This window comes from Babylonia areolata, chromosome 4, assembly GCF_041734735.1.
Source record: "Babylonia areolata isolate BAREFJ2019XMU chromosome 4, ASM4173473v1, whole genome shotgun sequence".
Classification (NCBI taxonomy): Eukaryota; Metazoa; Mollusca; class Gastropoda; order Neogastropoda; family Buccinidae; genus Babylonia; species Babylonia areolata.
The window spans coordinates 36,863,120-36,885,619 of NC_134879.1; the positions used below are offsets into that span (position 1 = coordinate 36,863,120).

The 22,500-nt window shown below is 43.8% G+C and overlaps 1 protein-coding gene across 3 annotated transcripts in view; it reads right to left on the reverse strand.

Moving 5' to 3' along the window:
• LOC143281132 (xanthine dehydrogenase/oxidase-like) overlaps positions 1-22,500 on the reverse strand; it is an 80,662-nt gene that overhangs the window by 38,804 nt on the left and 19,358 nt on the right. For all 3 annotated transcript variants that reach the window (XM_076586123.1, XM_076586122.1, XM_076586124.1), the window contains exons 6-17: positions 21,491-21,617; positions 20,397-20,458; positions 18,879-19,079; positions 18,068-18,154; positions 14,716-14,860; positions 13,616-13,783; positions 6,764-6,840; positions 6,072-6,165; positions 4,426-4,538; positions 2,949-3,130; positions 2,165-2,327; positions 1,436-1,649 (exon numbers count right to left, since the gene is read on the reverse strand). In XM_076586123.1, the coding sequence (XP_076442238.1) occupies positions 1,436-1,649; positions 2,165-2,327; positions 2,949-3,130; positions 4,426-4,538; positions 6,072-6,165; positions 6,764-6,840; positions 13,616-13,783; positions 14,716-14,860; positions 18,068-18,154; positions 18,879-19,079; positions 20,397-20,458; positions 21,491-21,617 (1,633 nt within the window). The remainder of the gene's footprint in view (positions 1-1,435; positions 1,650-2,164; positions 2,328-2,948; positions 3,131-4,425; positions 4,539-6,071; positions 6,166-6,763; positions 6,841-13,615; positions 13,784-14,715; positions 14,861-18,067; positions 18,155-18,878; positions 19,080-20,396; positions 20,459-21,490; positions 21,618-22,500) is intronic.

Below are 22,500 nucleotides of genomic sequence, written 5' to 3' on the forward strand. Positions count from 1 at the left end.
CCTTCACTGACTGGCATACTCAGTGAGGTGACAGCCCTTCACTGACTGGCATACTCAGTGAGGTGACAGCCCTTCACTGACTGACATAGTGAGGTGACAGCCCTTCACTTACTGACATAGTGAGGTGACCGCCCTTCACTGACTGGCATACTCAGTGAGGTGACCGCCCTTCACTGACTGGCATACTCAGTGAGGTGACCGCCCTTCACTGACTGGCATACTCAGTGAGGTGACCGCCCTTCACTGACTGGCAGACTCAGTGAGGTGACAGCCCTTCACTGACTGGCATACTCAGTGAGGTGACAGCCCTTCACTGACTGGCATACTCAGTGAGGTGACCGCCCTTCACTGACTGGCATACTCAGTGAGGTGACCGCCCTTCACTGACTGGCATACTCAGTGAGGTGACCGCCGTTCACTGACTGAAGTCACTGACTTCAATTGAACGCGGACAAAACTGAAGCAATGACCACTGAAACTTAACAAAAACTCTCCTCCATCTCAACTGACACAATCAAACTTGGCAGTACATCCATCCCTCTTTCCAGTTCAGTCAGGAACCTCGGCGCTGTCCTTGGCAACACTTCAGTCCATGCAAACATTTATCAGTCAGACATGTCAATCCTGCTACTGTCAATTGCGGCGCATCAGTTCCATCCAGAAATATCTGTCCATTGACGCAACATCTAGACTTATTGTTTCTCTCTCGCCTTGACTACTTAACTCTCTATTGTCTGGTTTGCCTGCTTCATCCATTCAGTCTCTTCAGCGCATACAAAACTCTACTGCCCGACTCGTCCTCAGAAAGAAAAGATTTGAGCACATCACTCCTCTATTGCAGCATCTCCAATGGCTCCCTGTCTCACACAGAATAAAACACAAGATCAGCAATCTATGTTATAAATGTATTCGCAAATCAGTACCTTCCTATCTCTGTGGCTGCCTTCACCTCTACACTCCATCTCGCTCACTACGATCGGCTTCGGATCCACTCTGTTTATGCATACCCAGATTCAAACTCAAGACTGTCAGCCGCCGTTCATTCTGTGTCTCTGGACCTTGCAATTAGAATGAACTTCCTCTTTCGCTTCGTCAAGTCTCAACACTCAGCTCTTTCAAGTTTGGCCTTAAAACCCACCTCTTCCCAAAATAGCCTCCCTTCCCTGCCTCTTCCTTGTCTTCAGTTTCTCCAGTTTTAGAGTTATGCATGCGTGTGAATGACTGGTGCGAAAGCGCTTTGATTTGTCTGTGCACAAGATTCAGCGCTGTATAAATACCACTGTCATTATTATTATTATTATTATTATATTATTATTATTATTATTATTATTATTATTATTATTATATACTCTGTGAGGAGACGGCCCGTCTCTGACTGGCATACTGGTCATCAGCAATAAAGGGGTGACCCTCAGCACCCAGCCCCACCCCCCACCTTTCAGGGGCGCCATGTCATCCACGTAGACCGCTTCCCCCGTGGCCTGCTTGTAGGCAGACTCATGCACCACGGGGCGGCGCAGGGCGCTGTGCGGGGACTCGACCTCCGGGGCCAAGGAGTACCATTGCAGGCCGTGACTGGGGCCCCGCTCCGGGGGATCTGCCACCGTCCGATCCTTGGGGGGTATGGGGGGGATCCCCTCCACCACGCCCTGTGGGTTGGACAGTAAAGAGGGGATAGATCAACACTGTGACAGGGCGCTGCGTCAGAATCACGGTGGGAGTGTGCGTGCTTGTTTGCTGTATGGGTCAATCAGTTCGTGTCTAGCTTGTCTGGGGACCAGTCACTTACTTCACAGCTCAAGTCGTTCTGTTGATGTCAGTTTCTAAGGGTGGTAATAGCTATATTGCGGTTTTGTCATAAGAACTTTCGTTGGATTTGATTTTGGTTACCTGGTTTACTTGCTACAAAATGTTTTTTTGCGTGTGCTTTTGTGCGTGTGTGTGTGTGTGTGTGTGTGTGCTTGTGTGTGTGTATGTGTGTGCTTGTGTGCATGTGTGTGTGTATGTGTGTGTGTGTGTGTGTGTGTTGATGTGCATTTATGGGAGCATGTGTGTGTGTGTGTGCACGCGTGAGCATATGTGCGTGCGTGCCTGCGTGCGTGCGTGTGTGTGTGTGTGTGTGTGTGTGTGTGTGTGTGTGTGTGTGTGACGCACTGTAACTGACCTGTTCCTGAAGCTGTTTCAACACAGTCATGTAAAACTTGAAGAAGAAACTGACTGCCAGCGAGCGCCTGTACTCCACGTCCCCTCCTGGTGACCCGGGGTCAAGGGGCAGATCAGAGGTCAGCAGGTCACAGGCCTTGTCCAGCAGCTCTTTATCCCATGTTCTGTGCAACATGACTGTTACTGAAGCACGTGGATGTTCAGTCTGTGCTTAAGTCATTATGTATAATTAAGGTCGTACCATTTCGTCCCAGTTTGTATTTTACATGCATGTATAATTCAATTGGTTAAGCATTTTATGTTTTATTGCTGTTTTTGTGATGAAACTGAAGTACTACAAGCTAAGGGATCACGCGAGAGATACAGCTGCCATCAATGCTGTCAGTTCACGACTGCCATTTAACAAACCAGGTCTTTTTTCGTGATCTCTTCCTTGATCATGTCTGACGACGTCTGCATATTGCGCGTCTGAAAATACAAACCAACAATGTTCTGTCGATGTTTAGTAACAGTTTCTGCCATCAAACTTCAACTTACGGAGTAAATTTCGTGGCATCTTTCGACGTTCAGTGACAGTTTCTGCCATCAAACTTCAACTTAAGGAGTAAATTTCGTGGCATCTTTCGATGTTCAGTGACAGTTTCTGCCATCAAACTTCAACTTAAGAGTAAATTTCGTGGCATCTTTCGATGTTCAATGACAGTTTCTACCATCAAACTTCAACTTAAGAGTAAATTTCGTGCCATCTTTCGATGTTCAGTGACAGTTTCTACCCAGTCCCTCACCGTCCCAGGAGGTGTGTCGTGGTGCGTGTGGCCGTGACGGTGGTGGTGGCCATGCCCCCAAAGGCCAGAGTCAGGCCCTGCACTGTGCATCTCTCGTCCAGCACCACGCGCATGGCGGCTTTGACGATGGCGTAGTCTTCGTCCTTCCGGTTGGCCTGCTTGTAGGCGTGCAGGAACTCATTCTGTGGGGTCAGGGACAGGGTCAGGGGCAGTTGCGTTTTGTGGGTTCACCCCCCCCCTCCCCCGTCCCCCCCACCCCCCCACACACACACCCAAGTGCCAGCATGATTACTTTAATATGTCATTGTCCAAATCTCATCTATATCATCCCGCAATGATTATTGTACAATGCATTGTACACAGATATATCAAACAGCCCAGATGATAGTGTGATTGCTAAACAATGTATTGTCCAAAGTCATACACAACATCCCATACTTTAACATGATTACTAAACAATGCATTGTCCACAGGCATATAAAATATCCGATGCCCTAGCATCATAATTAGACTGTTCATTGTCTTCAAACACATAAAACATTTCAAGACTAAAAAATATCATACTTTTTTGTAGAAATAACACCATTTAAGATGATGATGTGATATTTTTAACTTTCCAGGTCTGGATACGTTTATAAAAAGGATTACCAAAGAAGAAAAGCAACAACCTTGAAATCAAAAACAACAAGGGGAATATTGTGAGTCCATCACAGGGTTAGGAAAGAGAACCAATTGATGAAGAGGACATCCCAGAACAGACTCCTCTGGAGGAGTGATGTTGTGCACCAAGGCTCCCACAGAAGTCCAAACCGATATGCCAGGTATCACAAGTTAGTAGCAAAGATTGCAGAAGCTGTGGTGGTTGTTATGACTACACGGCAGCAGTAGTTGCAGTAGTGGTGCAGTTTGTTTGCTTTTTTTCTGGAGGTTTCATCATTTCATTGAAACAATCCACATCCTCATTTAACTAATTATTTTTTACATATCGCCCCAATTCGTACAGTCGTGAGCTACAGAACAAGCAGCAGCATCAGCAGCCACTGTACTACCCACAGAAAATATTACTGACTACAGAAGCAGCGAAAAAATGTGCTCCGTGGATTTGCACGCAACTAAGGGTAAAAACAATCCCCACAGATGCAGCAAATAACAGCAGAAGTAACACCGCACTGTGTTTAACTGGTTGGTAAAGATAGAAGTGAAAGGTCCCACAGGCTTTCACGGCAATGGAGGCAAATAATCCCTATCCCTGTATGTAAGCTCAGAATCGGAAGGCAAGGCCCAACCCTCTCCTTATTCCACTTTAACTGATACCAACCGATATCAGCTCCCATTCACACATGGGTCAGAGTAAAGTGCCTTTCCCGAAGAGCACAGCAGCATGCGGAAACAGGGCCTCGAACCGGGACCACTGGAGACCAGTGGATCAGAAGTACAACAGCTGATCGGTTCTGCCGCGGCGCCTGGTGGCTGGTACCTTGTGAGAGAAGGGGAGGAGGACGGAGAGCAGGATCTCGTCAGGATGAACGTCAACGGTCCGGTACCCCTTGAAGAAGGAACCGTCCATCTTCACTTCCCGTCTGCTGCCGTCTGCACAGGGCGTGGTGTGCAACATTGTGTACAGTGTGTGAAAACCATGCAGCAACATTGTGTACAGTGTGTGAAAACCATGCAGCAACATTGTGTACAGTGTGTGAAACCATGCAGCAATGTACAGTGTGAACCATGCAGCAACATGTGTGTGAAAACCATGCAGCAACATTGTGTACAGTGTGTGAAAACCATGCAGCAACATTGTGTATAGTGTGTGAAAACCATGCAGAAACATTGTGTACAGTGTGTGAAAACCATGCAGAAACATTGTGTACAGTGTGTGAAAACCATGCAGAAACATTGTGTACAGTGTGTGAAAACCATGCAGCAACATTGTACAGTGTGTGAAAACCATGCAGCAACATTGTGTACAGTGTGTGAAAACCATGCAGCAACATTGTACAGTGTGTGAAAACCATGCAGCAACATTGTGTACAGTGTGTGAAAACCATGCAGCAACATTGTGTACAGTGTGTGAAAACCATGCAGCAACATTGTACAGTGTGTGAAAACCATGCAGCAACATTGTACAGTGTGTGAAAACCATGCAGCAACATTGTGTACAGTGTGTGAAAACCATGCAGCAACATTGTACAGTGTGTGAAAACCATGCGGCAACATTGTGTATCTCATCTCATCTCATCTATCCCTTGACCCGTGGGTGGGTCGTTGGGGCACCATGGATGACTGCCTGATCAGCTCGCGCCACCTGCCTCGGTCCTCAGCGGCCCTTTGAGTTGTGGCAAATGGCAGGCCCGTCCACTCTTTGATGTTGTCCTCCCACCGCTTTCTCTGTCTGCCTCTCTTCCTCCTTCCTTGTACGGTACCCTGCAGGATGGTCTTGGCTAGGCCGTCTGATCGTGTGACGTGTCCATACCAGCGGAGCTTGCGTTCCTTCACTGTGGTTAGCAGGTCTTTGAATGGGCCAATGGCGTTTTGGACTCTTCTTTTCACTTCCTCATTTGTGTATAGTGTGTGAAAACCATGCAGCAACATTGTCCAGTGTGTGAAAACCATGCAGCAACATTGTGTAAAGTGTGTGAAAAACATGCAGCAGCATTGTGTACAGTATGTAAAAACCCAGTGACCCAATGGAAAACGATGGTAGCAGCAACATTGTGTAAAGTGTGTGAACACCCAGTGACCCAATGAAACAAAATGGAAGCAGCAACACTGTGTAAAGTGTGTTTAAACCATGTGACCTAATAAAAAGGAAAGCAGCAACATTGTGTAAAGTGTGAAAAACCTTGTGACTTGATAAAAAAAGGGAAGCAGCAACATTGTGTTAAGTGTGTGAAACCCCAATGACCTAAACAAAGACAACAACACGTGAAAGAGGAGCACCACTGTGCATGTCTGTCTGTCTTCATACCATTCTACCAGTCACCAACACACGCACTCGCAACCACGAATGTACATATGCACACGCATACCACGCACACACACGCGTGCGCGTGCATACACAAAATAACATCCACACACACAACATACACGTACAATTCACGCACACACACACACACACACACACACCTGTAGAAACAAACTCCAGGTGGGCCCCACAGGCAAGGAGTAGAGGGTTCAGATCCGAGATGGGACTGGCTGTCATGATGTTACCACCCAGGGTCTGAACAGTGAATGGGTCACAGGTGTCGTCATCAGTGTGGACAGAGAGAGAGACACACCCACACACACACAGAGCAGAGAGACACACAGACAGACGGGGAGAGAGAGAGAGAGAGAGAGAGAGAGAGAGAGAGACAAAGAGAGAAAGGAGAGAGAGACAGCAAAGAGAGAGAGACAGCAAGAGGGGAGGGAGGGGATGAAGGGTGAGAGAAAGAGAGAGAAAGAGAAAGGAAGGGAGGGCGAGAGAGGAAGAGGGAGAGAGAATGACAGAGAAAGAGGGAGAGAGAGAGGGAGGGAAAGAGAGACAGAGAGAGACACAGAGAGAGGAAGGGAGGCAGAGAGAGAGAGAGGGGGGGGGCAGAGAGAGCACAGAGAGAGAGAGAGAGGGGGGGGGGCGAGGGGGAGAAAGAGACAGAGAGAGAGTCATAGAGGCAGACAGGCAAAGAGATGAACGGATGGATAGAGAGACAGATGGGGAAAGAGGGAGAAAGAGGAACACACACACACACACACACACACACACACACACACACACACACACACACACACTCACTCACTCACTCACTGTCAAACGGACAAAAATGATTGCTGAAACTCACAGCCACGTTGCGAATCTGGGGTCCAGCAAACCAGCGTAACATCTCCACAAAGGCAGAGAACACTCGTGTCTTTTCCTCTGTACACACACACACACACACACACACACACACACACACACGCATGTATGCACGCACGCACGCACACACACACACACACATACGCACGCGCGCGCGCGCGCACGCACACACACACACACACACACACACACACACACACACACACACACACACACACACACACACACACAAACACTAACTGATATTTAAACTAGATTTCTGTCAGCAAAAATCTGACCAATCTATAAACTCAATTTATGTCAACAAACACATCCAAATGATCTTGTAAACAAGCTATCTCTTAACACGAAACACAGGAATGATTTCAAAGCTGGCTTTCAATCAAGGAAAAATGTCTTCATGATTAACAAACCATGTTTTCTTCTTTTTTCTTCAATGACATTGACCAAACAGTTTTATGAACGTCGTCAAGGAGCTATTAAACCCCTCCACCCCCTCCTCCAGGAGATACACAAAAGCAACAGACAGTGATGGAATCTTGTGCATTTCCAACTTGAGAGACAGCAACAGAGAAAACACTTCAGGGAAGCTCCTAGCTCTTCAACCTGGAATTACCTGCCTTTTTCCTTCCGTCGGTATGCCTCACATTTCAAACAAATCTGAAAGAGTCCTTCTCAAGCAGTCTTTACGTGCGCGCGAGCATGTGTGTGTGTGTGTGTGTGTGTGTGTGTGTGTGTGTGTGTGTGTGTGCGCTTGTTCTTTTGTGATTTGTGTCTGACCTACATTGCAAAGTGTTTTGTGAGGTTTGAAAGCGAAAAATAATTGTACTATTATCATTATTATCATGGAGGCCTGACGCTCAGATTATATCACAGATGGACATAAGCTCACAGCAGGACCAACAGCAACATGAGGGCGGTGTGATGAATGGCTTCTCCACTGCAATGGGAATTTATTTATAGTTTAGTCTTTTGTGAAGGACAATGACTCAAACTTAATAGGCACGATTGCACTGGCTCTTTGTGCTGCAGCCTTAGGGGCTAGCTGGCCTTTGGGAACCATCCCATTGCCAACTGTCCGAAAGCTCTCTTAGCCGAGAGAGTGAGGATGTAACTTGTGCAAGACACTCTCCGCCATAAATAAATTATAGCCCAGATATTTGTAACAGCATATGCCTTTTTCTACTATTCAAGTGGCCATATCATACGGATGTAGCCAAGTGCTCAATACGACTGGCTACTAACCATGACTCAACACAGCACAAGCTAATAGCTGAGTTACAGCAGACACCTTTTTTACATCCAACTGCCGGTCTCCAACGGCTCGCGCAGAATGTGTGACGCCATTCCTGGTTTTAATGCAAAACCCATTCTAAACCTATTCTCTAAACAACTATTAAATCAAGTCCCTGTGTCGGTCACTGTAATATTATAATTTGTTGTGCTTACACACACATTTTAATTAGTTAGAAGCATACTTGGTACAGTTTAATCGTTCGTCAGTGTAAAGATTTCAACTGACGCTAAGCTTACGTCATTTTGTCCTTCTCGTAACACAACCACTCCACAACCAATAAGCTGTACGCCATTGGGTGAGCTGAAATTTGTGTTTGTGCTTCACTGTATTTAATTAAATATCTCTTCTGTCGGATCAGTAAACTGCAAGTATTATATATACTGGCAGAATCGTCGCAATTCAATCTTTAAATTTATACCATTTGTGTTTGCCTATGTTAAACCGATTTAACGCAGTTTGTAATTTTCCACAATGAGCTCGCTAAAACTGATCAGTTCAGGTGACTTAAATTAATTCATCTTAAATAATCAACACTTCATTTTATACTCACTGGAGAGTAGGTGTTGAGCTCTTTCTTGTGCGACCTATCTGACGTAAATCGGTTCAGGAATCATTTAGAAATCTATCATTGAACACCTTGTCACAAACACAATTCTAATCAGGTTTAGCCTGATTAGGGATGATTCGTTTCAAGGGCCACGCTAGCGTCAGTGCAGTTTGCTTAACTTGCATAAGTAGACGGACTGGGTGATCGCTGGTCACTTTCCACCTGGCCAGTCACTGGCTAGAGCCTGCTCTCTCTCTCTCTCTCTCGATTGCTGTGTCATACACAGTGTGTATGTGTGTTGTGCATTGTCCCAGAGGCCAACATCTCACTACGTATCGCTGCACTGTATTTCTCTATTCTCTTAGTTTTCTTATCTTCTTCTCTTTTATCTTCCTATTAATTTTGTAAATAAAACAATAGAAAAACCCTTTTGTGACTGGCCTCTACAAGTTCCTGGCCTGCGTGGGAATTCTTTTCTATCCTTTAATTCAGTAAATCATTAGTTAATTCTTTGGCACCGTTTCCTTTCATTATAATTGTAACCAAGCGCTCTGCTTGCTTCAAAAAGTGCTTCACACATGAGCTATAGCAGACGCCGTTTTCGCAACTAACTTGCTGGCCTTCAACGGCTCACACAGAATGTGTGACGCCATTCCCGGTTTGAATGCAAAACCCATTCTAAACTTATTCCCTAATCATCTATTAAATCAAGTCTCTGTAACGTTCACTGCAATATTATATTTGTTGTGCTTAGACACACACTTAAATCAGTTAGAAGCATACTTGATTTTAGTTTAATTGTTCGTCAGTGTAAAGATTTCAACTGACGCTAAGCTTACGTCATTTTGTACTTCTCGCCAGACAACCCATTTGTGACTGGCCTCTATATGTTCCTGGCCTGTGCACAGGAATTCTTGTCTGTCCTTTAATACAGTAAATCATCATTAGTTAGTTTTTTTGTACCATACCCTTTCATTATAAATAAAACCACTCAGGTACATGGCTACAAAAGTGGCGTCACCAACAGGATTTTGATTTGACAGGATTTTGATCCTTGATTAATCGACAGAATTTTGATCTGACAGGATTTTGATCCTTGATTAATCAACAGGATTTTGATCCACAGCAAAATAGATCCAAAATTATTCCCTTTAATGTTACAATTCTTTTAATCAAAATCCATCCCTAAACCACAGCCCTTTTCCACCAAGTGTACTTTGTTACAACTTGGCGCTGTGAGCAAGGATGACTTAATTTAATTTCTACTCAAAATTATAACCCCTCCCCAAGCTAACTCTATCACATACTTGGCGCTGTGAGCTGGGATCGTACAAGGACAAGAGGTTGTACTAACAGTCACAGAGGGATAATTTAACATAGGAGAGAAGACAGTGCAGCAGGTACACAAGTCCACGGAAAGGAAACATCACCCACATCAAGGTGGCTTCAACCGACTTTCTACCCACACTCCTCTCTCTGGCTGATCTCAGCCCTTCCTGGCCGAGGTCGCCAGCAGATCGTCACGCTGCCAGTGACTGAATTGGACACCCCAGCCAAGATCCTTGCAGTTCTTGATGAGAACTGGGAAGAGCAGCAAGACGCCACAGAGCTGGCCACCACCTTCTTCAACAGACAGCAGCAACCAAAGGAGACTATTGCTGAGTATGCGTCCCATCTTCAGCACCTAAGGACCAAGGTCAACCAGGCTGAAGATCGGGTGATGCAGGTACCAGCAGCCATACTCCACGACGCCTTCGCCAGAGGCCTTCAGCCAGCTGCACTCAGGCGCAATGTCAGGCACTACATCCGTGACCACCCTGACACCACCTTCGAGGCTGCTAAGGAGGCCCAGCGATGGCTGCGGGAGGACAGCCACACCTACTACACCTGCCCCAGCATAGACAACACTAGTTGCCCGCCTACAGTCTCAGCTGGCCACACTCGCAGCTGAGAACACCAGCCTGCGACGCCAGCTGCAGTCCCCCATGCCAGCACACCACCCACATCCTCCAGGACCAGCGCTTCACCATCGCCGCCATGCTGCTGACTGCACCCCAGACCCTCCACACTGTGTCTGGTGTGAGGTCTGGCCACACAGAGCACCAGTGTCACCACAAGCGGCGTTACCTGAGGGCCAGGTGACAGAATGCTGACCACCAGCCTGCAGTCCCAGTCTACAAACAGTGTGTCACTGACACACACACTGGGCAACCTGGGCTGACGCCAAATGCACCAGGTCCAAACCAGAGATGCATGAGACGCTGACACAGACAGAGGCGCCACAGCACCACACCTGACGCTGTGGTCCCACACATGTCCCCACCTGTACTCAGCCTCGCACTGCAGAGGTTCAGCCAACAACCACCACCAGTTGTCACGCCAACTGACCTGGTCCCACTGCACCACCAGGACAAGGTGTCACACTATGACACTGACACTGACAGTGACAGTGGTGTGTGGCTGACCAGGCCCATGCCAAGACCCAAAGCCCCCATCATGCAAGCTGCACTAGAGCCGCCTCCACTACCACCAGATCCTGCACCAAGGCAATAACAATAATAATAATAATAATACTAATAATGGTATCTATATAGCAATGAATCTTGTGCAGAGACAAATCAAAGCGCTTTTGCACCAGTCATTCACACGCATGCATAACTCTAAAACTGTAGAAACTAAAAGACAAGGAAGGGCAGGCAAGGGAGGCTATTTTGGGAAGAGGTGGGTTTTAAGGCCAGACTTGAAAGAGCCGAGTGTGGAGACTTGACGAAGCGAAAGAGGAAGTTCATTCCAATTGCAAGGTCCAGAGACAGAGAAAGAACAGCAGCCAACAGTCGAGTGTTTGAATCTGGGTATGCGTAAACAGGGTGGATCCGAAGCTGATCGTAGTGAGCGAGATGGAGTGTAGAGGTGAAGGCAGCCGCAGAGACAGGAAGGGGCAGTTTTGTGAATGCATCGATAACATAGAGTGCTGATCTTGTACTTTATTCGGTGTGAGACAGGGAGCCAGTGGAGATGTTGCAAAACAGGAGTGATGTGCTCAGATCTTTTCTTTCTGAAGACGAGTCGGGCAGCAGAGTTTTGTATGCACTGAAGGGACTGAATGGATGAAGCAGGCAAACCAGACAATAGAGAGTTACAGTAGTCAAGGCAAGAGAGAATGAGAGAAACGACAAGTCTAGATGTTGTGTCAGTGGACAGATATTTCCAGACGGCACTGATGCGCCGCAGTTGAAAGTAGCAGGACTGACATGTCTGACTGATAAATTTTTGCATGGACAGTGTATTTTTCAAGGACAATACCGAGGTTCCTGACTGACGTGGAAAGAGGGATGGATGTACTGCCAAGTTTGACTGTGTCAATTGTGATGGAAGACAGTTTTTGTTTAGTTCATACGACTGGCAACCAGGACACCACTGACTGTGTATTGAGACTGGTGAGGAAATTTTTGCAAGAAGAAATATTTAACAGTCAGAACAGTGACACTGCAAAAATGAACAGTCATGATGCCAATCCTCATGTTGTTTATTTTTTTAATTCTTGCTAAGCTGAAACAGTGCTAATGTTATTTTTCATATCATTCCTGTTCATGCTGTAATTTTGTTTTCATTTCAGGTATTTCTGCATAATTCATGTTTTATGGGTTGTTTTTTTTGTTTGTTTTTTGTTGTTGTTTTTTTTTTGCTTAACCTGTGATCTAGCTTGTCACAAGGTCTTAGCAATGCAAAGTATGACTATGAACATGCTACAATAATTCATGCTATAATCTATGCTGTTATACATGTATGCTACTCTACATGTACATATGACAGTGTTGATGATACATAGATTGATGGGCGCACAAATGAATGCTTTCCATATTCATAGTGTATTTACCTAACTGGGACCCCTTCTCTATATTGAACTCTTCAAAGTTAAGTTAGGATGCATTTGACTTAGCCCAAACCCATTAAGTTAACCAGGCTAATGCCACTTTGAATATAGAAGTAGGTTATTGTTGCTAAGAATGTTGCATCATTCCACATTTCACCATGCTATCAGTTATCAGCTAAATTATCTCCCTTTACCTACTCAATAATTCTTGTTGATGCTGAGCTAAGTCTGCTCACAAGAATTACTTTCAATTAACCATCGCGGACGATGGATTTCAAAAGATGGGGGGAGATGTAACCAAGCGCTCTGCTTGCTTCATACATGAGCTATAGCAGACACTGTTTTCACAAATAACTTGCTGGCCTTCAATGGCTCGCGCAGGATGTGTGACGCTATTCCCCGTTTGAATGCAAAGCCCATTCTAAACCTATTCCCTAATCATCTATTGAATCAAGTCTCTGTATCGTTCACTGCAATATTATATTTGTTGTGCTTAGACACGCACTTAAATCAGTTAGAAGCATACTTGATTTTAGTTTAATTGTTCGTCAGGTGTAAAGATTTCAACTGATGTCAAGCTTACGTCATATTGTCCTTCTTGCCAGACAACCCATTTGTGACTGGCCTCTATATGTTCCTGGTCTGTGCGCGGGAATTCTTCTTTTTCCTTTAATACAGTAAATCATCATTAGTTAGTTGTTTTGTACTGTATTCTTTCATTATAAATAAAACCACTCGGGTACACGGCTACATAATAAAACCACTCGGGACCACAGCTACAAAAGTGGCGTCGCGAACAGGATTTTGATCCTTGAAAATATTCTTATGACAGGATATTGATCCACAACAATATAGATCCAGAATTATTCCCTGTAATGTTACAATTTTTTTAATGAAAATCAATCCTTAAATCACAACCCCTTACCTTGCTACAACTTGGCGCTTGTGAGAAGGAGGGTTTTAATTCCTTAAATCTCAAATAATAAATCAAAGCCACCAATAACACTATCACACATACATATTACTGCTACTACTATTACTACTACTACAATTATCATTATTACTATTACTATAGACAGACAAAAAGAAAGAAGCACCCCATCCCCTAGACCCCCACCTGGCAAATTCCCAACGGCCTCCTTCAGAGAGCATTCCAGGGTGGCCAGAGTGACAGAGGCACCCAGTCTGATGCCGCTAGACACACGCTGGACAGTGGTCAGTTCGGGTACCCGGGTAGCAGACACCAGCTCTGGGTACATCTGTTTCTTCACTTTCATCTCCACACCTGGTTGGTCACCACAGGTAAAATAACATTTACATCACTTAACACACACGCGCAAGCACGCACACACTTTCACACACAATCACACACACACACTTTCACACGCACACACACTTTCACACGCACACACACACACTTTCACACGCACACACACACACACACACACACACACACTTTCACACACACACACACAAAATGCCATCACTAACCCCTTCACACATGCACATATATTGCATTCTTTCTTACGTAGGTATAAGCACACAGACTGGATAAAAACGTGAACGTGTTTCATGTCACATATCACGATGTGGTCTGCCATTCAGGGCAGTCATTTCAAACTTCAGCGGAATAAACACGGGAAATTACTGTCCACATAAATCGTTACACACACACTATACATATTCGGTTAACACAAAGCATAACACACACATACACACACACTCACATATATATGACATACACACACTACATATCTTTTGTTAAGAAGAAGGCATAACAAACACATGCTGTATACCAACTCAAGGAGTAACATACACACGCTATATATCCAGTGTTTATACAAGGCGTGATATGCACATGCTATATATACATACTTAATGTTAGTATACATGCTATATATCTACTCAATGCTGATACAAGGTGTAATATACACATACTGTATATATACTTCACAGAAGAAATAACATACACATGCTATATATCCTTTGTTCATACAAGACACACACAATGTATATCTGCTGTTAACAGAAGGTGTAAAACATACATGCAATACATCTATATACCACCAGCAGCGGCAGCAGCAGTATCAGTAGTAGTGGCAGCAGTAACAGTAACAGTAACAGTAGTAGTAGTAGTAGTAGTAGTGGCACATACCTACTGTCAACACAAGGTGAAAGACACACGCCCTAAAAGTAAAACATGTACATGCAGTGTACCTATCTCCGTGTTTCCGGCGACAATTTTGCAGTGAGGATGAGCTCTTTTGATGTCCAGAAATTCGGCCAGCGACACAGGTCTGTACCACGTGACACGTGGACCCGTGAACACCAAGGACTGGGAGTTCAAATCCTCCCCTTGCAGCTGCAAGATTGGATGAAGACGTGTGCGTATTTTATGTGCTGACCTTTGGGACGTGTGTGTATTTTATGTGGTGATGTTGGGGAGGGGGGAGGGGGGGGAAGGAGGGGCAGGTTGGGGGGTGGTGGGTGGGGGGAATGGGGCGAGTGTGTATCTTATGTGATGATGTGTGGGGAGAGTGCGTACTTTATGTGATGTTTGGGGCGTGTGCATATTCTATGTTATGACATTTGAGACAAGAGTATGTTCTGTGTGTTGACATTTGGGGCATGGGCATATTTTATGTTGTGACAGCTGGTATGATATGCTGTGTGTAGGGCTTTCTTTCAAACTTCAGAACACATGATTTTTGGTCTCTGTGGCTGTGTTCCCACACACTCTCTCTTTCTCTCTGTCTGTGTTCCCACTCTCCTGACACCTCTGTCTCTGTCTGTCTCTCTCTCTGTCTGTGTGTCTGTCTCTCTGCAGTCCTCTTGTTCCCTGTTTGTTTTTGTGTTTTTTGTTTTTGTTTTACATTATCCTGTTTTCAAACAATATCATAATTTGTCTGTCTGTCTGTTTCTGTCTCTCTCTATCATGCCCTCTCTTTCTCTCTCTCGTTTTGTCTCCTTTTTGACTCACTTGTGTAAACAAAGTGAGTATGTTTTAACCCAGTGTTCGGTTGTCGTGTGTGTGTGTGTGCACGTGTGTGTGTGTGTGTGTGTGTGTGTGCCTGTGTGTCCGTGGTAAACTTTAACATTGACATTTTCTCTACAAATACTTTGTCAGTTGACACCAAATTAGGCATAAAAATAGGAAAAATTCAGTTATTTCCAGTCATATTGTTTAAAACAATATTGCACCTCTGGGATGGGCACAAAAAAATTAAAAAAGAAGCCAAATTATATGCAAAATGCATTTACTGTTATTTATTTATTTATTTATTTTTTATTCTCTAAACTTGGCACTTTGATATGATATTCTGACAACAACAAGAGCAGTCATTTTTATCATTTTTTGTTCAAAGAGGAACTTCTTTTGCTAAGCATGGAAGTTTTATTTATTTTGCAAACGTTTTGGTGCAGATGGGTAAAAAAGGGAAATTAATCTGTAATTAATGCTAGGGGACTTAATTTCCTTATAACTGATCTTTCTCATCTTAAACATTACATTTTGAAATTATACTCAATACATAAAAAGCTTGTGTGTTTTACTCTCAGTGTACAGGGCTTTCACTATGTTCATTTGCCCAAGTGGTTTTTTTCAGAAAATACTAAAATCAATACAACGAGTGGACTTGATAGATCTATTGGCTGAGTCCTGAAGGTCATGGGCAAAAATCAATTGCGTACACATATTTATACATATTCAAAGCGCGTGCTCATATTCTTCGCGAACGCGAACGACGCCATTTTGTTTCAAGTTGTTGACCTGCCCGTTCAGTCCTATATTCAATCAACAATACACGATAACATGTGATGGAAAGTTGGAGAAGGAGACCGTTAAATATTTATTCAAAGAAAGATTTGTGAACACCTCATCACTTACTGGATTATGCCCCAAACTGCCATAAAGATATCCATTGAATCAGTCGGAATTCACAGTTAAAAATAATAAACCAGGAGAGTTAATACCCTTGAATTGATGAAACGCAAAAATTTCCAGTCTTGACTTTTCTCAAAATGAAGTCCTTTTCACTTCATACAACGTTTAGAAGTACTTGTACTTGGCTCTACATGTTATTAGTTTAACAAAATACTCAATTTTCATATCAACTTTAAAACTATAAAACTAGAATGAAAATAAAAGAGAAATTGAATTGACCGTGTCAACTGGGTATAACTAAACTTGTACATCTATCTAGATCCAGAGAAAACGGCTAAATGTTGCAGTGTGATTGTGGACTTAAAAAGAATTTTTAATTGTCCTTAAAGATTTATTGAATGCCCAAGATACACCAGAATAATATGATTTGAACAGCGTTCTCACTGCGAATACTGCAATCGATTTATCGCCCTTTAAAAAAAAGCATGTTTAAATATTATATTTTTGAACGTCAGCTAAGGAGCCACGATAGTGTAATGGATAAGACAGTTTCTTCTCATCCGAACACGTGGGGTTCGAATCTGCCGTTCGGACTTTTTTTCCTTTTTTTTTTCTTTTTCTTATAACCCGAATACAGAACATATTTTAACGATTAGATTTTTTTTAAGTGTATCACAAGTGAGTCTTGAAGGCCTTGCCTCTCTTGTTCTTTATTAAAAATAACCGAATCATGTCGTAAGATAATCAGTGCTTGCTGTTACCATAAACGGGCATTATCGAACTCCAGCTTCACATATATCCGCATTGTTTGTTTTAACCGAAAACCCATTTCTTAGTGCTAGTCTTCCCTGACATACTCTGATCAACCTAACGCTTAAACTAATGCTTTTATACAGGTTTAACGTCCACACCCACCTCAGGTGATGATTATGGCCGCCATGGAAAATCACCCCAGAAAAGTGGGGTGCATGGGATCTAACAGTGCTTTGACTGAAGGACTATGACTCTCAAACTGGGAGGCAAGACTGCACTGGTTCTTAGTGCTGCAGCCTTGGGGGCTAGTTGGCCTTTGGGAACCTTCTCAGCACTGACTGCGTAACTCTCTCTTGGCCGAGAGAGTGGGAATGTAACGTGGGCAAGACTGTCTCCACTGTAATCAAATTATATCCCAGATAGTCAGGATGGCAACTGCTTCTTGATGGTCTTAGTTGGACACGGCTGACTACTATACATACACTGACACCACGTTGAGACGGGCAGCGAAAATCTAAACTTTATGTTGGGTGTCTGTGATATGAGAGGGGGCACCGTGGCAGAAGCGGTCAGGTGATGGACTTCTGATCCAATGTTTACCAGTGGTCAGTTCCAGGCCCCCTTCAAGCATCGTGGTGTGTCCTTGTGATAGACACTTTACTCCGATCTTCCTCACTCCAGCCAGGTGTGAATGGGTCCCTGACTTTGGTCAGGGAAGGTTTAAAGCGGCAGAAAAAGATAGGGCCACACCTTTCTGTACCGAACCATTGACACAGTGATTATGAGTTCATTGTCCACAGAGCCGTGGGACATTTAGCCTTTAATCTGTGATGCATTCCAAATGACGACATCTGAACATCGAGCTAGGCGCTCCAACAGTTAAGTGTAGATCAACGCGGAACTTGTTCATGCTGACTCTCAGATCTGACGTACCTTGAGGAAGGGAGGGAATATTGGTTCCTGGGTGACATCAATCCCAGCACCAGTTTTCTCCCTTCCCGTGTCGGCATGGTCCTTCATCTGAACACAGTGCACAGCACACTGCTTACAACCATGGAGCAAAGACACATAGCTTGTCTGTCCTGCTTTCTGAGATCCGCTTAAAGTTGTAAACGCTGACAGATATGAAAGAGAGAGACAGAGAGAGAGACAAAAAGTCACAGAGAAAGAGACAGAGAGAAAACCAAGAAAAAACAACAACAACAAAAATTGACACAATTGTTGTTTTGTGTTTCAGAGAGAAATAGAATAAGCAGTCAATAAACAGACAATGCTTCATGTAACTTCCTTTCAAAAGGAAGAACAACTGAAATTAAAAAAAGAAAAATGAATACAATGACTGAAAAACAAATGACTAAAAGAAAATGCAAACAATGCATATTTGTATCACAACATTCAACATATCACACAGAGAGAGAGAGACATACAGACAGACAGAGACAGAGACAGAGAGAGACAGAGAAAGAGAGAGCCAATTTTTTTCTTTTTCTGTGAAACAAAATTAGCAATTTATGTTCTTATATAGCTCTTGAAATGGTAAACAATATATATATATATATATATATATATATATATATATATATATATATATATATATATATATATATATATATGACATGAATTCTTTTTTTTAAAAAGCCAACAGTACTATGCAACCATATCTAAACATCACATACATGTTAGAGAGAGAGAGGAGGCTTTGTGCAAGAAAGAGAGAGAGAGAGAGAGTACTTCAGTCAATCACCTCCCCATCCTGCTCGGCCACGCCACTCGAGGTAGAATTCCCATCCTGGATATTGCCCAAACTGGCATTCTCATTCTGGATTCCACTGGAAATGGGAAGCTCGTTTGGGACACTACTGGCCAGGGTGTCTCCATTCTGGTTGGTGTTTTTGATCTTGGGGATATTTTTGCAGCACTGGTCTCCTAAAGCACATACTCCCCCCTTCAAAAAGAAAAAGTGAATATAATTTTACGATCTATCGTCAATGAATTCCAATATATAATTAAGCCGAAAATAAAGGTAAGCACAAGACAGACTCAACATCTCCAGACAAACACAGATGGTTCATACTTCTTCTTCTTCGTGGGCTGCAACTCCCACGTTCACTCGTATGAACACGAGTGGGCTTCTAAGTGTATAACCGTTTTTACCCCGCCATGTACACAGCCATACTGCGTTTTCGGTGGTGTGCATGTGGGGTATGTTCTTGTTTCCACAACCCACCGAACGCTGACATGGATTACAGGATCTTTAATGTGCGTATTCGATCTTCAGCTTGCTGTATACACACGAAGGGGGTTCAGGCACTAGCAGGTCTGTACCAGGCGCCGTTACCAAGATTCGAGCCCAGGCCCCTTACATTGAAAGTCCAACACCTTAACCACTCAGCTATTGCGCCCGTCAGATGGTTCATACATTTTAGACCTGGCCCCTGACGATGGGAAATGTAAACAAAATAGACAATCATTATAACGCTGATTATGAACATGGAGACAATGGAAATCTCAGCTTTACAAAGAATATCAAGATATAGCAAAATTCAAAGTTGCTAAATACATTCACGTTATCATTATTATCGTTATCATCTATCATCATCACCATCATCATCTGTAGTAGTAGTAGTAGTAGTAGTCATCATCTCTTTCTTCTTCCTATTATTATTATTTTGACAATCATTACTTTTGAGAATGATTGCCTTAATCACTACCATTATTTAATAATAATATCATCATCATCAGCAGCAGCAGCAGCAGCAGTAGTAGTAACACACACACACACACACACACACACACACACACACACACACACACATACAGATACATATATATGACCAGACCAGCAGATGAGGCAACTGTTGTCCTGACTTGCAAAGAAGCAGGGTTTTGCCGGCCACGACCATGAGTGAACTGACAGTAACTTGGAAACAACACACACACACACACACACACTCACACGTACGCACACACACACACACACACACACACACACACACACACACGCGCGCGCGCGCGCGCGCGCACACACACACACACGCACACACAACAACAACAACAACCCAAGACAGAATCAAATACCTGTACAGCAGACAACACACACACACAAACGCACACACAACAACAAAAGCAACAATCCAAGAAAGAATCAAATGCCTGTACAGGAGACAACACACAAATGCCTGTACAGGAGACAAAACACACACACACACACACACACACACACACACACACACACACACACACACACACACACACCATTTACCTGTGTGAAAGGCCGGTAAGCATCCAGGATAGGTCTGTATCCAGTACATCGACACAGGTTGCCTGCACGCCGTGACATGACATGTATGTATGACAGTCAGTCGTGTCAGTCTATGGCCATCAGAACAGCAGAGGAGGCATCTGCTGTCCTGACTATCTGGGCAAGAATTTGATTATAGTGGAGAGTGTCTTGCCCAAGTTACATACATCCACACTCTCTCGGCCAAGAGAGTTTAAGGACAGTTGGCGATGGGATGGTTCCCAAAAACCAACTTGCCCCCGAGACTGCAACACTGATAGTCACTGCAATCTTTGTCTCGTCTTGTCGTGGCTTGTATTGTCTTGTCTTGTCTTGCCTTCTAATTTCCGAGTCATGGTCCTTCACAAAAGAATAAGCTGTAAACGACTTCCTATTGCAGTGGAGAAACATTGATCATACAACTGGTGTGACACTATTTTCTTGACACATCAAGAAATTCAGTGGCCGAATGGTTAGAGCGCTCGGTTCTTGCCCAATTTTTGTGGGTTCGATCCCCGATTTCGGTGCACCTGATCAGTGAAGGGTGAACATTTTTTCCCGATCTCCAACGTCAACAACCTCCTAGTGCCTGAGCCCTTTTTCCTTGTATACATACGCTGGAGATAACATAAAATACGCGAGTTAAAGACCCTGCAATGCGCGTCAGCATTCGATGGGTTATGGAAAACAAGAACATAACCAGCACACATACCCAGAAAACGGAGTATGGCTGCCTACATCACTTGGTGAAAAATGACAACACAACCTGTACTACAGGTGACAACTGCCACTGCTGCTGTTCATGATGATGGCAGGGCAGTACTGTATAATGATTAGCAAGTAATTATACGAGACATGGAACATACGTTTCACACACATACGACACATGCAAACAACATTCACGCTTACGCATACACTCCCCTCCCCCACCCCCAACACACACACATACACATCCATACACATACACATGCATATACGCACGCACACTAGCGAACATTCACACACACACACACACACACACACACACACACACACACACACACACACACACACACAAAATGAACAAGAAGTCTGACCTTCAAACGCCGACTCCAGCTGTTGAACAGTAGGAGTAGGGCTGTTACGGAGCAAGGTGTACATGGACATGACGAATCCTGGTGTACAAAAGCCACACTGTGTGCCGTGGTGGGCTGCAATTTGCTCCTGTGTGGAGGGGAAAATAATGAAAATAAAACAAAACAAACCTTAATCTTGATAGTTGCTTGAAATTTTGACTGTGTGGTTTACAGTTTAAAACGTTGCCCAAGTGTACATACCAAGACCATTTCCCATACCAATGAGTCAAATCGAATCATGGTGTTTAGAGCCTTGCCGACCACTAAGGCCATCTCAAGGCTATCGCCACGTTAATACCTACTCCAAGTATACCAATGAGTGAGATGTGGGGCGGCTTGATACATTTTGAAAAATGACCCACTGATTTTTTTTCGGAGTCGATCTAATGACCCATGATGTCCTGAACGAAACCTCAACTGTGCTGTGTATTATTACCTCTAAGTTACTGGCCCCAACAGGCCGTGTCTAGTATTCTTTTCCACTTATCATTTTATTCAAACTTCAGTTTTCTGACTCAAATAAATTTTTGAGAGATATATTCTAAACAAAGAAAAATCTTGAGACTTATTACATTCAAACTTCTGTTTTTTCACTTAAGGTTTCAGCTCGTGTTAGCTTTATTCGGGGGAGACATATTCTTAACAAGAGAGAGGTCCCTGCTTAACTATGGGGATTTTCTCTTTAAGTGAGAAACTTTCTCTCCTGTAATCAGCCTGGAACAGGTAGTAAGCCCAAGGAACAGCACACAGTTGATACAGGTGATGCACATCGTGCAATACGTCAAATGTCAAACGTGACAATGTGCGGAATGAATGTACAGTATGATATAAACAATGTTAACGTTGATCCTGTGTGCATCACGCACCACTGACGCACTGAAAAAGAACCCATGGCAACAAAAGTTATTATGCTAAAGAAAACACCTCTGATATGTACTGAAATATATATGCATGCACTCAAGGCCTGACAA